At 41.1% G+C, this 17,137-nt stretch overlaps 1 protein-coding gene across 1 annotated transcript in view; it reads right to left on the bottom strand.

Moving 5' to 3' along the window:
* Window positions 1–860: 860 nt before the first annotated feature.
* LOC149802338 (uncharacterized) overlaps window positions 861–17,137 on the bottom strand; it is a 34,736-nt gene continuing 18,459 nt past the window's right edge. The window contains exon 4 of the mRNA XM_089951550.1: window positions 861–6,271. Within this exon, the coding sequence (XP_089807676.1) occupies window positions 4,224–6,271 (2,048 nt within the window). The 3' untranslated portion in view covers window positions 861–4,223. The remainder of the gene's footprint in view (window positions 6,272–17,137) is intronic.

The raw sequence follows: 17,137 nt of genomic DNA, 5'->3' as shown, positions 1-17,137 counted from the left end.
TTAAATAAAATTTTAAAAAGAAAGTAATGATATATTAAGACTGCTTTCTTTTGAGCCTTACTGTTGTACATCTGACAGATCAGACCATTTGAGCCATACTGTTGTACATCTGACAGATCAGACCATTCCAGCCATACTGTTGTACATCTGACAGATCAGACCATTTGAGCCATACTGTTGTACATCTGACAGATCAGACCATTTGAGCCATACTGTTGTACATCTGACAGATCAGACCATTCCAGCCATACTGTTGTACATCTGACAGATCAGACCATTCCAGCCATACTGTTGTACATCTGACAGATCAGACCATTTGAGCCATACTGTTGTACATCTAACAGATCAGACCATTCCAGCCATACTGTTGTACATTTGACAGATCAGACCATTTGAGCCATACTGTTGTACATCTGACAGATCAGACCATTTGAGCCATACTGTTGTACATCTGCCAGATCAGACCATTCGAGCAATACCTGCCTTGGATAGATATACTTGTCAAATCTTTATTTCTACTATACTGCTATGTTGTTATCACGTTTAAAGTGAATTAAAATAATAAAAATCAATATCTTGGGAAAAATGACTTTGATTTAATTCTGACCAATGCTAATGATTTATCTTTAAATTTAGACTTCCAAATCACATATTACTGCTTCCAAACACATTTTACAATTAAGTAAATGATCCAAAAAAGCACAGTGAATAAATAATGTAGAGGTTTTTTTAAATAAAAAAAATCAAATATTTTATTTCCAGTTCAAAGCACCAGAAACAATGTTGCTTAGTGACTGAGTGATACCACTGTACAGCACAATTTAAGCAATTCTTATACATAAAATAACAAAAATAACAAGTTCATGTGCATGAATGTAATTTATTTTAAACCCAGTGATGTGAAAAACAAGCACAGTTCTTCACAAAAAGTACTAATCCAAATATAATAAGCACTGTTCATTTGGCATGATATGAATTCCCAGGTTCCATTACCTAAATCACTTATAAATCTATTTGATTTTGCAACTATGTAATATAAACACAGAGTCCCTGATATCTGAATTTACCCTTAAATCAGTCTGATGTCACAATTAAGGAACATGTAATTGTTTTAAGGACCTTATTTGTGGTAAACTGCATAAATAAGAATCAATCACTGACTATCACTTTCTGCCTGGTGATAATGCAATCGGGGCTACATTGGAACACTTCATTTTTCATGAAAAATACAAAAGTCAAGCATATCATAGATCACTGACACATGGACAGCAACAGATCACAGGAAAGAGTGGCAGCTGCACTTCTGTAACGCACAGCTATGATTGGCAAGGTGTCCTTAATGTACAGGCATGATTAACAAGGTATCCTTGATGCACAGGCATGATTGGTGAGGTGTCCTTGATGCATAGGCATAATTGGTGAGGTGTCCTTGATGCACATACATGATTGGCATGGTGTCCTTAATGCACAGGCATGACTGGTGAGGTGTCCTTGATGCAGAGGCATGATTGGTGAGGTGTCCTTCATGCACAGACATGATTGGCAAGGTGTCCTTAATGCACAGGCATGACTGGTGAGGTGTCCTTGATGCATAGGCATGATTAGTAAGGTGTCCTTCATGCACAGGCATGACTGGTGAGGTGCCATTGATGCATAGGCATGATTGTTGAGGTGTCCTTAACGCACAGACATGATTGGCAAGGTGTCCTAAATGCACAAGCAAGATTGGTGAGGTGTCCTTGATGTACCAGCATAATAGGTGAGGTAACTACACAGCTTAAGCAGGTGACCTGCTGGATTTCTTTAATACTAGAGATAATTTCAGCTGTTCTGTTTTCTGTTATCAAGTGCAATAGCTGACATAGGTCAGTCAGAATTGTGGCTGATTCAAGACAGGTATTTCAGGTGTGTTATTGACTTTTGGAATACATTCTGGCACTGACTAAATATAACAGAATGGTTAATATGAGACAAAGACAGTTTTTTTAATGCATTTTGCTGATGTCTAACCTAAGTACAATGGGGCTGGACCTAAAACTTTTAACCTGAAAGATGTTAACATTTCAAAATGTTTTATATCTAGCTTTTAATTTTTATTTTTGTCAAAGATTCTAGAGCATTATTGTGTTATATGCAGCATGATATTTTAATGATATGCAATATAACAAAAAAAGCTGTATTTGGTAATATATTATCTTTCATTGAAATATAAACTGTTGCATGAGAACAGAATTCAAAAGTCTTTAATGCTTTCTATTTACAATAACTAACAAAACTGATCATGAACAAGACTGTTTTTTTCCAGTCTGATTGATGGTCTTGACTGGAATATTTCCCTGTAGATCCAATGGACTATATCCGATTTAACAATCTGGACTGGGTTGCACTGTGAGTAGAAATACTCAGGATCAATTTTAATGTAAAGAAATTTGGATTTGTTATATATAATTCTGTGTGACTTGCAATAGAAGCAGATCCAGACTATTCAACTGCTGTATTTGAGATGTTACATATTATTTTAATTTATCATTACAGATTTGGAAATATTCATACGACTGTTAATAGTTCTGAAAGATACTAAATGTCAATGCTTTCTGTCAATCTGTGTTGTAATGTTCTGTGAAAAATGAAAAAATATTTGCACTTTGTCATTCAGCCTGATACACATGAAATGTGTTCTCCTTTGGTGCTTTAGTTCATGAACAGGGATAACATAGATCATCATGTGTGCTGGAGGCACACACTTTGTTTACATGGTCATCATATCTGGTAGATACAAGGTCTGATCAAGTCTGTGGCTGTCACTGTGATCCCTGTTTACACTGCCATCATATATGGTAGATACAATGACTGATCAAGACTCTGGCTGTCACTGTCATCCATGTTTACATGGCCATCATATATGGTAGATACAAGGCCTGATCAAGACTCTGGCTGTCACTGTGATCCACATTTACATGGCCATCATATATGGTAGATACAAGGCCTGATCAAGACTCTGGCTGTCACTGTGATCCATATTTACATGGCCATCATATATGGTAGATACAAGGCCTGATCAAGACTCTGGCTGTCACTGTGATCCACATTTACATGGCCATCATATATGGTAGATACAAGGCCTGATCAAGACTCTGGCTGTCACTGTCATCCATGTTTACATGGCCATCATATATGGTAGATACAAGGCCTGATCAAGACTCTGTCATCCATGTTTACATGGCCATCATATATGGTAGATACAAGGCCTGATCAAGACTCTAGCTGTCACTGTGATCCCTGTTTACATTGCCATCATATATGGTAGATACAATGACTGATCAAGACTCTGGCTGTCACTGTCATCCATGTTTACATGGCCAACATATATGGTAGATACAAGGCCTGATCAAGACTCTGTCATCCATGTTTACATGGCCATCATATATGGTAGATACAAGGCCTGATCAAGACTCTGGCTGTCACTGTGATCCCTGTTTACATTGCCATCATATATGGTAGATACAATGACTGATCAAGACTCTGGCTGTCACTGTCATCCATGTTTACATGGCCATCATATATGGTAGATACAAGGCCTGATCAAGACTGGCTGTCACTGTGATCCACATTTACATGACCATCATATATGGTAGATACAAGGCCTGATCAAGACTCTGGCTGTCACTGTCATCCATGTTTACATGGCCATCATATATGGTAGATACAAGGCCTGATCAAGACTCTGGCTGTCACTGTGATCCACATTTACATGGCCATCATATATGGTAGATACAAGGCCTTATCAAGACTCTGGCTGTCACTGTGATCCATGTTTACATGGTCATCATATATGGTAGATACAAGGTCTGATCAAGTCTCTGGCTGTCACTGTGATCCACATTTACATGGCCATCATATCTGGTAAATACAAAGCCTGATCAAGACTCTGGCTGTCACTGTGATCCACATTTACATGGCCATCATATATGGTAGATACAAGGCCTGATCAAGACTCTGGCTGTCACTGTGATCCATGTTTACATGGCCATCATATATGGTAGATACAAGGCCTGATCAAGACTCTGGCTGTCACTGTCATCCATGTTTACATGGCCATCATATATGGTAGATACAAGGTCTGATCAAGTCTCTGGCTGTCACTGTGATCCACATTTACATGGCCATCATATCTGGTAAATACAAAGCCTGATCAAGACTCTGGCTGTCACTGTGATCCATGTTTATATGGTCATCATATCTGGCAGATACAAGGCCTGATCAAGACTCTGGCTGTCACTGTGATCCATGGGTGCCAAGATCAACTCAACTGTGCTTATCTGTTGTTGCTGATGATGGTGACCATGCTCAGATCTGTTAGGCCTTTCCTCCTCTGAATTTTCACTGGCAAGGGAGATAACTGCAGCTGTCACCTGTTCTAACTTACTTTGACTTGTCTGGTGTGTGTTCATGTGTTTGTTGAGTTCACGATTACGGGTGAATTCCTTACCGCACAATGTGCACTTGAAGGGACGGTAGTCTTGGTGTAGTTTTGTATGATATCTCAAGTTACTAAGGTCACTAAAAGATTTATTGCAGATTTTACAAGAAAATGGTCGCTCACCACTGTGGATTCTCATGTGTGGTTTGATGCCCTTTTCGCCTGTGCCAAGAAATTTCTTTCCACACACTTTGCATTCATCATATTTCAAATCCTCAATGCTCTCTCCTTCAGCAAAGTGACTGGTTCTCAATTTATGCACTTGCAGAGAAATTACTTTCTTGAAGCTTGCATCACACACTGAACACTTGTGACGCCTTATTCCTGAGTGAACTGATTTATGATAATTCAGGGTGCTAATCTGCGTAAACCCCTTACCACAAATTTCACACATATAGTGCTTTGTGTCATTATGTCTTCTAGTATGGCGTTCGAGGACATCTTTGGTTTTGAATTTCTCCCCACAAACCTGGCAAACATGTGGCCTTTTATCTGTGTGAATTGTCTTTTCATGATGGTTTAGTGCACCTTTACTTTTGCAAACTTTGCCACAGTATGTGCACATTACCTCCTTACTATAGTGGGACTTCATGTGGACCTGTCGATGATAGTCTGTAGTGAAATGTTCATTACATCCCTCAAAAGTACAAGGGTATTCGGGGTTGTGAACCTTCATATGGTTGTCTAGAGCCCTCTTACTCAGCAAACTTTTACCACAGACTGAACAGGAGTGCAATTTCACATCTTTCTTTTCATGTGAGAGTAGATGGCGCTTCAGATGTGGTCTGTCTGAAAAAACTTTAGCACACTGGTTACATCTGACCTCATCAGGTTCTCCTGATCCCTCAGTTCGGTTTAATGTTGTGATATCTTCTCCTGATCCCTCAGTTCCATTTAATGGCATATCTTCTTCAGCATTCAGATGTGTAGCTGAGTGTTTTCTGACTTGTGCAAGAGAGGTACACATGATCCCACACTTCTTACAAGTAAACTCTTTACTGTGTTCATCCACTATATGACGCTCCATTCTCCTCCGCCTATGCAATGTCTTCTTGCAAAGATGACAGACAAACTTTTCATAGTCCTTCCCAGGTCTTGCTCGAATAATTTCAATGTCCTTTTGAACATCAAGTCGTTTTACATGGTAATCCTTTGGATCTGGCTGATGTTCAAGCCTGACATGCAAATACAAGTGATTCACATTACTGAAGCTGTTCCCACAAGTTGAACAGGTCGATTTAGGTAGCATTTCATCAACCTTTTCTGGCTCTATCTTACACACTTTCAACAAATGTTTCCGTAATGAAAAAACAGAACAGAACTCTCTTTGACACTGTGGACATGAAGGCATTTTCCGAGATCCATCTGGTGCAACCAACTGAGCTTCAGCTGGTCGACTTCGGACTTTTTTCTTATGTGTACCTTTAAAAAGCACTACAGCCTTCCTTCGTTCTTGAGCTGAGTTCTTTGACTGTTTACATTTTTTCTTTGCTCTGCTGCAGGATTTATCTCTACTTCTCTGTGTTTTAGAAACAAATTTTACTTGTGTGGATGAATTTTCATCTTTAGAGTGAATATTTTCATAATTTTCAAACTGATCCACATTTGATTTAATGTCTACGCCTGTTCTATTTTGGGCCATATATTCTTCACTTTCACAGGTTGGAATATACTTTGAACTTTCCTCCAAAGTCCTCTTTTCATTTTCAAAATCAACTGCAGAATCTTTTGTGGTCGTAATGTCTGTTTCCAAATTTACAGTCTTATTCTTAGCAGAATCCTGTTGAATACCTACAAAAGAAAAACAAGTACTATAATTGGTATCACACCATCATTTGAGCCAATCAGATGTTATTGCATCCTACTCTAGTTTGTAAGAAAATCATTAATATCAGTTCTCTGACTTTTCCTGGAGATCTGCTCACCATTCAACAGAAAGCAGCATTAGAGCCTAAAGAAAAAATAATATTTTCATTGAATAAGCCTCTTCACTTTTAAAAAGGATGAAAAAGAGCAAACAGGTGTGATGCAGCCAGTTCCAGAAATTTCCCTTGCCCTAGACACTGCAGTAAATTTCTTTCAGATGGATTCTATTTTAAGATAATGTAAACTAGATATGCTGATTCTTTTAGTAATATATTGTGTTCAGATTAATGTAAGTCTTGGTGTGCCTGAATTAATAACTAATGCAAAGCATTAAAACAAGAATGAAAAAAGTTGGAGGTAATGTATTAGGAACGTTAATAAGTACTGTATTATCATCAATTTTCGTGGGAGGCCAATTTTCGTGGTTTTCGTTGTTGCCCTGAACCATAAAATTTAAATCCCCAACGAAAAACCAGCCACATAGGATGATGACCCCCCCATTTTCTTAGAGTGTTTCATTCCTAGAGATTAACACAGCTACTAGTATTTGATAAATCAAGGTCAATACTGTAATCTGGTATTAAATATTAGCTTCTAGATGTTTTTGTTTTATTTTTTATTTTAACCTTTTGAAACAAGAATTATAAATCATTTTATATTGTTTCAATGCACACATTCAATAAGGTATCCGATAGCACTCACTGCCTTAAATTGATATGTGAGGTAAGTAAGGATAGAGAGAAAATAGAGAAAATGCATAAGGTATTCAAACAACAGTAATGCCGAAAATGAAAGAAAAAAATAATACAAAATAACATTATATGAAAATTACATTTAATACTTATTCAAATCAATCCTTCATTCGAATACAACTGTTGCTGAAATATTTAAATCCTTCTGAAAGCACCTTTCATTTTATCCATACATTTTTAATCCAAAAAAATACCAATCTTGTAAAACACTAAAACTATTTCTTGAAACACTATTATTAATGAAACACAAAGCATATTCACATATACAGCAGAGTATTAAAGCTAACACTTCACAGACTTTTGGACAAAGCTGCTGTATCAACATCGTGTCAATCAAGTCTCGTGGTACTCACAAATGCTTCTCAGGTAAATAATCCCCAAATTGCTGAATTAAACAAGTCCATCTTTTTCAAAACCACTGATAATTAGGTCCTATCTTTCACTCATTGTCATGTGAGCTGCAATTATCCATTTCAGCGTGAATTGGCTTGATGAATGAGGTTGCAAGGTTTACTAATACTGTGCACTGATCATCACCAGTAACATCTTCGTCCTTAATGGCATCCATGACCTGCTTAGCATACTACTCGTGGAAGTGTGACTTTAATACTTCTTTAATAACTGATTGGCCTAGTGTTGTTGGTTGCGTTGGCTTCCTTTGATGTTTAGCACTCAAACAAAAACATGGCGAAAGTGACTAATCTTGACAGGTGTTTTATTTGTGTTCATAGAGATGGAAGTATTGTTTTAGTGTTTTTGGCTGTGTCGGCTTCGACTGATGTTATTCATTTGGTCGAAAACACGGTGTAAGTATTGAACTTGCCAGGTCTTTGATTTGTGCTCATACAGGTGGTAGTATTGCTTTAAACATTAAAGTGACCACCGCTTGCATTGGCATAGTTTTATTCTTTTGTATTCTTTATTCTGGGTATCTGTAGAGGTTAAACCATGAAATTAAATACCTACTAATATGCAAACTTTTACAGGCAAAACCATGAATATAAGTATCCACGAAAATGCCTTTTTTTAAATACAAAACCATGAAAATTGAGCCCAACAGAAATAAATGATACTCAGTATAGTGATACCAAAGTGTGCATGTAGCAAGAATATTATTGAAATTTTACGTAAATTATTAATTCAGATAAACACGTGTACATTTATACAATATTAAACTATTGCCACAATGAAAGCATACAGAGTTTGTATGATTAAGTTGGGTCAGTAAGGTAAATGACTTCATCACAGATACAAACTGCCTGACTGAGGATGGACAGCTGAAAAAATTCATTTGTAAGTATATTACCATGTGAAAGGTCATTCATTTAATTTATTCAAGACAACCATATCTTACTGATAAAAACAAACAAAAGAACCTGCATGATTAATATTTTTAACTTTTTTCCCTTTATGTGGTGCAGTCATGGAGTGGTCGTGAAGATCCAAAATAACCCATATAATTTTGTACAAATTAACCCAGAGTCAAATAAACAGTTTCCATCTGTACACAGATATCTTTCTCTCAAGATCACAAAATGACACAAGTATTAACACTTATAACATCTTTTCCAGATTATTTTATGATCTGACACTATAAGTTCAAGCTTTATATCACAATCTTCAGTGTAGAAACCAATAAGATTTCCAACATCTGAACTTAGAATAGGACCCATGAATAAAAACTGCATATATTCTTGTGGGAAAGATTTAAAGAAAACAGATGGACAGTGTAAATAGCATCCCTCACCATGGAAACCAAGATATTACAGAAAATTATGATAAATGTGTCTGGTATAATAAAAACATTTCATGTCCAACTGCAAGCTGCACAGACCCAGATCTGCAAACTGCATAATGGATCAGCATATGTGTCTATGCAGTCTGTAAGGAGTAATCAGTTGAACAAACTACAAAGACCCCGATCTGATGGTGCATTATTTAATGGGATTAGGGTCTGTCTTGTTTGCAGTTTACTCAACATATAGGCAAGTATGCATGGCATATGGCCATGTCAATAGTTCATCAAGCTTCAAACAAGCCTTTCTCGTGGGTCGGGGTTTTTCCCTGGTTCTTCCTCCACCATTACTACTGGCCGCCATGTATAGCCTATCAATTATACACAGTTAATGTGTTAATGTATGAAATGAATCAATACATTAAATATATAATGTTAACTCAATGATTTCAATTCAAGAAAACAAAGCTCGTCATCATGACCAAGTACAGTATATTTATAATAGTACTAGAGAAGGGGAGACAACTCTGCAAAATTATCGGCTAATTTTGTGTACCTAGAAAATACTTCTTATATTAAGAAAAGATCGACAAGCGACCTCATTTTAAATCTCAAAGTTAATGATGCATGAAGCATACACACCTTAAGATTCTAAAGATTATATCCTAATTAAACAAATCTCTCCTGTGATTCAGTAAGCAAAGGTTCCTATCCTTTTTGGCAGCATTTAAAACTACATTTTTGGCAGCAAATCATGCCAGGCAGCTTTCCTGCTGCAGCATCATAGAAATTTGGATATACACATACACTATGACTTGCTTTCATATCAAAGAATACAGAATTGCACACATGATCGCAGGGGCAAGGGCCACATTGTCCCCCACCCTCCAAATTTGGGGAACATGAAAAGTTTTAGAGGGACAAATGAAAATAGTAGTACATATGCACTAATAGTGCTATTAAAATGAGATAATCTTTTTTGCCACCTTAACTTTGTGGTCTATACTGTAATATCTATGAAGACTTACAATACAAGTTTCATCATATCTTCAAGTAACCCTAAAATGAGATACACCATAGAATTTTCCACTGCAGATCTCACTCTTTTGTAACTTAGTGTACACTCAATATCAAGCTACTAGCATTTATTACAAAAAATAAATACATTTTCTGAATTACTTTTCTTTTCAAACTAAGACATAATTAATTAAATGAAAATTTAAATTTAGTCTCTTTTTTCATTAATGATTCATTTTCACATCAAATTTTTTATGGATGAATGGTCTAATATTCCATGTTGGAAGATAACTGTCATTTTTCCTTTCCAAATATTGCTTGTCAGAGTATTGCTGTCATTATCTTGTAACACACATAATTAGATGTTTAACTGATGATTTCTTTTATTATCTGGATAATAATTAACATAACTTTATTACAAAATTATAATGAATAAAAGCAGTCTCGACATCTGTATGTTTAAGATCTGTATAAAATGTGTCCATTTATCATCTACTCATGAGCAATCAAGTAATGTGGGGGTGTGTGGTTGTCTAGGGGTGGGGTTCTTCTTATAGACTTTAACGAATTATGAGAAGTTCCCCTGGTCCTTATTCAGAAGGTTAATTCTGGACACTATATTATTTATTGACTAAATATATTTATGGCTACGAGCCCCCAGTCAGCAATGCCTACAGTTAAATTAAAAGAAATACAAAGATGAAATTTAAACAATAACAATTTAATAAATGAAATTTAAAAGAATTTAAAGTAATCAATGTCTCTCTTTCACCCAATGATCCCTTTGATCATCATTTGAGTTCACAGTGTGAGGAGATTTTTCCCTTCTTGAGTGCTACTCATCTAAATCTCTTCGTTCCCTTGTCTTTCTCTCCTTTCGTGATCTCCACTTCCGCTTCCTCTTCTATTATCCTTGTTCCTTGCCGTTATCTTGACTTCCGGTTCCTCTTCTAGTATCCGGAACCCTTGACGGTATCCCTTGAGGTCACCCGAAATTCACTCGGTATCTCTCACCGTCACCCGAAATTCTCTGAACTTCTCTCGTCCCCCGAAATTCTCTGAGATTCTTTCGTCCCCCGAAAGCTTCCTGATCGAAGCTATTTCATGAATTTCCTAAATTCCGCCAATTTTTACGAATGGCTAACGGAGTGTGTGTCACTGCGACTCTTAAACACCAACTGACGAATTTCAGGCTTGTACAAATCTTATTCCAGCTTCTCGAATCAAGTCCCACCTACGACGCATCCCGATTGGATGGCGACGGACTCTGGTCATTTGATCGAACTGTCAATCATAAAAATGTCAGTCTGTGTGTCCCCATGTACTGTCCAGCCTACCATTGTCGGCTTCCGGCTCTTTGAAGTTGTCTACGTCACGTGTTCCCATGTACAAAGATTCCCGCCAGATTTCCACTCAAGAGCTCAAACAAAGACTGGGTTACGTAAGAGGATTAGCCAACTTAGGCACTTGGAAAAACAAAGCTTACCTGGCTCCACTTACAGACTTATAAATACATGTATAATACAAGGGGTTGGGGTAAAACATCACATCCCCCCACGCTTGAGAATAAAATCAGGATTTTATTCACTCAAACTAAAAAAGCAAAAGTGTTACACGATATAAAGAACAAAATCAGCAAAATGAACTAAATGCTAAACTGAGTATGAACACGAAAATATAACAAATGATCTATATCATTTCGGCGCTTCTACTCATGAAATCTGCGCCTACGTTTTCAGATCCTTTCACGTATCTGATCTGCATCTGGTACTGCTGTAAAAACAGCGACCATCGCATCAATCGACCATTGGACAACTTTGCCTGCGCCAGATAGGCGAGTGGTTGGTGGTCGGTCTCCAATATGAACTTACGTCCATATAGGTATCGCTCGAACCGTGATATGCCGAACACGATTCCGAGACATTCCCTCTCCGATACTGAGTAATTCTTCTCGGCAGCAGACAACTTCCGGCTGCCGTATGCGACAGGAAAAAGCGTCTTGTCATGCTCCTGGAGCAGTACTGCTCCCAGTCCCGTGTCGCATGCATCGGTGCGCAGAACGAATTCTTTATCCAAGTCCGGTAGACGAACAACTGCGTCGGATGTAAGTCTATCCTTTAGCGTTTGGAATGCGTGCTCACACGCATCTGTCCAAACGAACTTACTCGGGGTCCGTTTCTTGGTTAGGTCAGACAACGGGCCCGCAATCGCGCTGAAATTAGCGACATACCTCCGGTAATATCCGGCCAGTCCCAGGAATGACCTCACTTCCGTTTTCGTGGTGGGGCGTGCGGCGTTTCTCAACTGCTCCACCTTCGACTTCTCTGGAGACAGCGTGCCTTGGCTCAGGGTATGTCCTAAATAGTCTAATGTCCTGAAACCAAGGTGACATTTGGAAGGGCGGGCTGTCAAGCCCTCCTGACGTAGCCGCTCCAAAACGTCAGCTAACAGAGCGAGGTGTTCACCCCATGTCTCTGTAGCTAACAAGAGGTCATCCATGAAGTTGTGGACACCCCTATCGCGCAAGGGCTCCAACAACTTCCGCATCATTCTGGTAAAGACGCTGGGCGCGTTTTGTACCCCGAACGGCATCACCAACCATTGGTATGTCCCGTCGGGAGTAGCAAAAGCAAGCTTCGGTCGGTCTTCTTTCCTTACCGGAATTTGCCAATACCCCTTGGACAAATCCAGTTTGGAAAAATATTTCGCTTTCGAGACCGAAGCGAAGATATGTTCGGGGTCAGGTAGCATTTCAACTTGAAATTCTGTCACCTGATTCAGCTTCCGGTAGTCGACGCAGAACCGATGGGTGCCGTCCTTCTTCTGCACTAAGACTACTGGTGAGCTGTACGGAGAGTCGGCAGGTTCGATTACTCCCAGAGCAATCATCTGCTCGATTTCTTCCCTTACAACTTGTCGTTTCGCGTGGGGCAAGGGGTAGGGTTTACGCTGAACTGGTCGGTCGTCCACCATCTTTAACCCGAACTCGACAAGCGTCGTCCTCCCGGGTTTTTCTGTTAGCACGTCGGAATATCCGGCCAGCAAGGTCTCTATCTCGTTCCGCTGCCCTTCAGTTAACATGGGGTCACACTCCACGTCCGACGGAGTCTCGGCCCTCGTTAATGGACAGCTCGGGACAGTGTTAGCACCTTCCGTATCGCCTTCGATATCCTCGGTGACTATCGCTGCGACAACAAAATCGCTGGCGGTCTCCCTTTCCCGGTACCTCTTGAGCAAATTGGCATGGTACAATTTCTCTTTCGTCGGTAGCTGTATCCGGTAGGTTTGACCTCCGACCTTCTTGGTGACGACGTATGGACCCCTCCAGGAAACTTGCAACTTGTTGTGTTCCTGGGGCAACAACAACAACACTTTGTCCCCTACCTCAAACTGACGTGGTTTTGCGCGCTTATTGTAATTTTTCGCCTGTTGCGCCCTAGCTCGTTTGAGATTTTCTTGCGCGAGAGAACAAACCTCTTCCAGTTTGTTGCGCAAGTCCGCGACGTACTGGTAGGTAGTGCGTACTTCCTCTACAGCGTGGTCGTCTGTCCACAGCTGTCTCAGTACGGCGATTGGGCCGCGTACGGTTCTCCCGTACAAGAGTTCAAAGGGAGAGAACCCCAAACTCGCTTGCGGTACTTCCCGGTATGCAAAAAGCATGGCCGGAATATACCGGTCCCAATCCTTGGGGCGGCCTTCGCACAATTTCTTGAGCGTGTTTTTCAAGGTCCCATTAAACCGTTCGACCAATCCGTTACATTGGGGGTGATACGGTGTAGTCGTGAGGTGTTTAATCGACATGAGACGATTCACCTCCGCCATCACACGACTCATAAATTGTGTTCCTTGATCGGTCAAGATCTCGTCGGGCACTCCGACTCTTGACCAGATCGCAAACAGAGCTTCCGCGACGGTTTCCGTGTCAATGTTACGCAACGCAACGGCCTCCGGATAGCGTGTAGCATAATCGACAACCGTTAAAATATATCGATTTCCGTGCGCAGACGCGGGTTTTATCGGTCCGATTAAATCCATGGCAACACGTCTAAATGGTTCATCGATAAGGGGCGTACTCCCCAAAGGGATGGGTCGCTGATCCGTTTTCGGTGCCATTCTCTGGCATTTGTCACAGGAGAGACAGAACCGTTTTACGTCTCCCTGGACCCCTGGCCAGTAAAACTCTTTTACAAGACGGTCACGCGTCTTAGCAATTCCCATGTGTCCACCCATGAGACTCTCGTGTGCAAGTTTCAGTACTTCGCAACGCTTTTCCTTTGGCACGACGACTTGCTTGAAGTGTTCGTTGTGTTTCCTGGCGTGGCGATACAAGATTCCCTTCTTGTAGACAAACTTCACCGCGCCGTTCGGAGTTTCCCTTTCTGTTCCCGCTTCTGCGTGTTTGTGCAACTGCGCCAGAGTTGCGTCCTCCTGTTGCAGCTTCCTTAACTCCGCTGGAATAACATTACTAACCGGTGTCGATGTAACTTGGATTGGCTTTTGTTTCGGCTGTCGACTCATGGCCCTGGTTTCAACAGCACTCACTGGCATAGGTGTGCAGGTTTCGGGGTTCGGCTGGGGTAACACATAACGGCAACCCAATATGACGTCATGTGATAGCCCCTCCAAGCAAGCAGCTTCAATTTTCCCCTTCACGTATGGTGAATCGAGGTCAATGACAGCTACTGGTAATGAGTCACGCGCGCAGTTCGCGTACTGAACTTCTATTACCTCCCCTGTATAGTCCTCCGGCTTGACATATTTCTTGTCGACAAGCGCGGGGACGCTGCACCCAGTGTCATACAAGATGGTGGCGCCTTCACCATTGACAGTTGCGGCCGCAAGGTTGGCTGGGTTGCGACTCGCTTCCGGCACACATTCCTTCTTAGCTACGACATTCACCTGGGTCTGCCTGCCCTTGGGACAGTCCCTGGCAAAATGCCCCAGGCGCTTGCAATTAAAACATGTCGGCGGCCCTCGCCGACTTGCAAGTCCTGGTTTCGTGGGTGAGGCCTGTCCAGGTCGATAGGCGGCAGCCCTACCTGTAGGTGCCCCTCCGACCTTCCCGTCGCCCTGACGGTTACGGACAGCCGGCTCAACCTCCCCCATACGACGCGACTCAGAGGGTCGGGGTCGGTCAGCAACCCCGGAACCTCCACTCTTCGAGTGCGCCTGCTCGTATCGCTCCGCCATGTTAGCGATCTCTTCGAGCGTCCGGTGTTCTCTTTCTGCTAAGAAAACTGTCAACTCGCGACGGTAAGTACCCAGGACATGTTCCTTGAGTATTACCTCGCGTAGCCCTTCGTACGTGCGTTCGACTTCGGCCATTTTCATCCACTTCTCAAATAAACCTCGAACACGGTTGTGGAATTGAGAGTGGGTCTCTGTTACCTTTTTCACCGAGTCCCGGAAAAGTTTCCGGTAAGTCTCGGCGGTCAGCCGATAATGGCAGAGAAGCGCCTTCTTGAGGGCAGTGTAGTCATCAGCCTCTTCTGCAGTTAAGCCGTGGTAGACTTCCCGAGCTGCACCTTGCAAAAAGGCTGAGACATTAATGGCCCAGTGCTGTTCAGGGACCTGATGAGCGCGTGCGAGTTTCTCAAACTGGACGAGAAAATCGTCAATAGCCTCCTCCCTATCATTGAAGCGTGACATGTTGATCTGGACTATCCGGTGGTCGATGAAAGGTCGGCCGGTTGTTCCAGAGCTTGTACTGGCGTCGTCCCGTCCGTTGGTCCTAGCTTCAACTCTGACCTTTTCCATCTCCAGAGCGTGAGCGAGTCTGGCTAGCTCCAGCTCTTTCTGGGCGTCTCGGTCCGCTGCTATCTTGGCTAACTCTTGGTCCGCTGCTATCTTGGCTAGTTCTCTCTGGGCTTCTCGGTCCGCTGCTATCTTGGCTAGTTCTCTCTGGGCTTCTCGGTCCGCGGCTATCTTGGCTAACTCTTGGTCCGCTGCTATCTTGGCTAGTTCTCTCTGGGCTTCTCTTTCCGCTGCTTTTTCGGCCTTCCATTCCTTGATCCTTTCTTCTACAAAGGTTGCCAGGCGATCTCCCTCGTATCCAAGATCTTCCGACCCCATGGCGCGGTATTCCTTTATCATTTGTCGTTCGGTAGCCATTATACTAATGTAAAGTGATACCTTGTCTCAAAATTCAAACAATATACAGATATTTGTAATACCAGTTTAAATACTTACCTGTCGACAACAACTAGTTTCGTTCAGGTAAGATATTTGTTCGATATCTGCTTCACACGTACTGCTATGAATGGAAGATCTACAAAGCCTGCACATATGACAATAAAAATACAAGATGAGAAAATCACAAAATTTCAAATACAAAGAATGGAAAATATCTCACACTGTTCACTAATACTTCTACCAATAACTTTAAGTCCCAAAATAATATATATGTCTAATTCATATCCCGGACGAAGCGCCCACTGTGGGGGTGTAGTGGTTGTCTAGGGGTGGGGTTCTTCTTATAGACTTTAACGAATTATGAGAAGTTCCCCTGGTCCTTATTCAGAAGGTTAATTCTGGACACTATATTATTTATTGACTAAATATATTTATGGCTACGAGCCCCCAGTCAGCAATGCCTACAGTTAAATTAAAAGAAATACAAAGATGAAATTTAAACAATAACAATTTAATAAATGAAATTTAAAAGAATTTAAAGTAATCAATGTCTCTCTTTCACCCAATGATCCCTTTGATCATCATTTGAGTTCACAGTGTGAGGAGATTTTTCCCTTCTTGAGTGCTACTCATCTAAATCTCTTCGTTCCCTTGTCTTTCTCTCCTTTCGTGATCTCCACTTCCGCTTCCTCTTCTATTATCCTTGTTCCTTGCCGTTATCTTGACTTCCGGTTCCTCTTCTAGTATCCGGAACCCTTGACGGTATCCCTTGAGGTCACCCGAAATTCACTCGGTATCTCTCACCGTCACCCGAAATTCTCTGAACTTCTCTCGTCCCCCGAAATTCTCTGAGATTCTTTCGTCCCCCGAAAGCTTCCTGATCGAAGCTATTTCATGAATTTCCTAAATTCCGCCAATTTTTACGAATGGCTAACGGAGTGTGTGTCACTGCGACTCTTAAACACCAACTGACGAATTTCAGGCTTGTACAAATCTTATTCCAGCTTCTCGAATCAAGTCCCACCTACGACGCATCCCGATTGGATGGCGACGGACTCTGGTCATTTGATCGAACTGTCAATCATAAAAATGTCAGTCTGTGTGTCCCCATGTACTGTCCAGCCTACCATTGTCGGCTTCCGGCTCTTTGAAGTT

The sequence above is a fragment of the Sinohyriopsis cumingii genome, chromosome 3 (genome assembly GCF_028554795.1).
Source record: "Sinohyriopsis cumingii isolate HCF-2022 chromosome 3, ASM2855479v2, whole genome shotgun sequence".
NCBI classification, from domain to species: Eukaryota; Metazoa; Mollusca; class Bivalvia; order Unionida; family Unionidae; genus Sinohyriopsis; species Sinohyriopsis cumingii.
The sequence above is the reverse complement of the archived record's forward strand: the minus strand, read 5'-3'. Positions and strand labels throughout refer to the sequence as shown.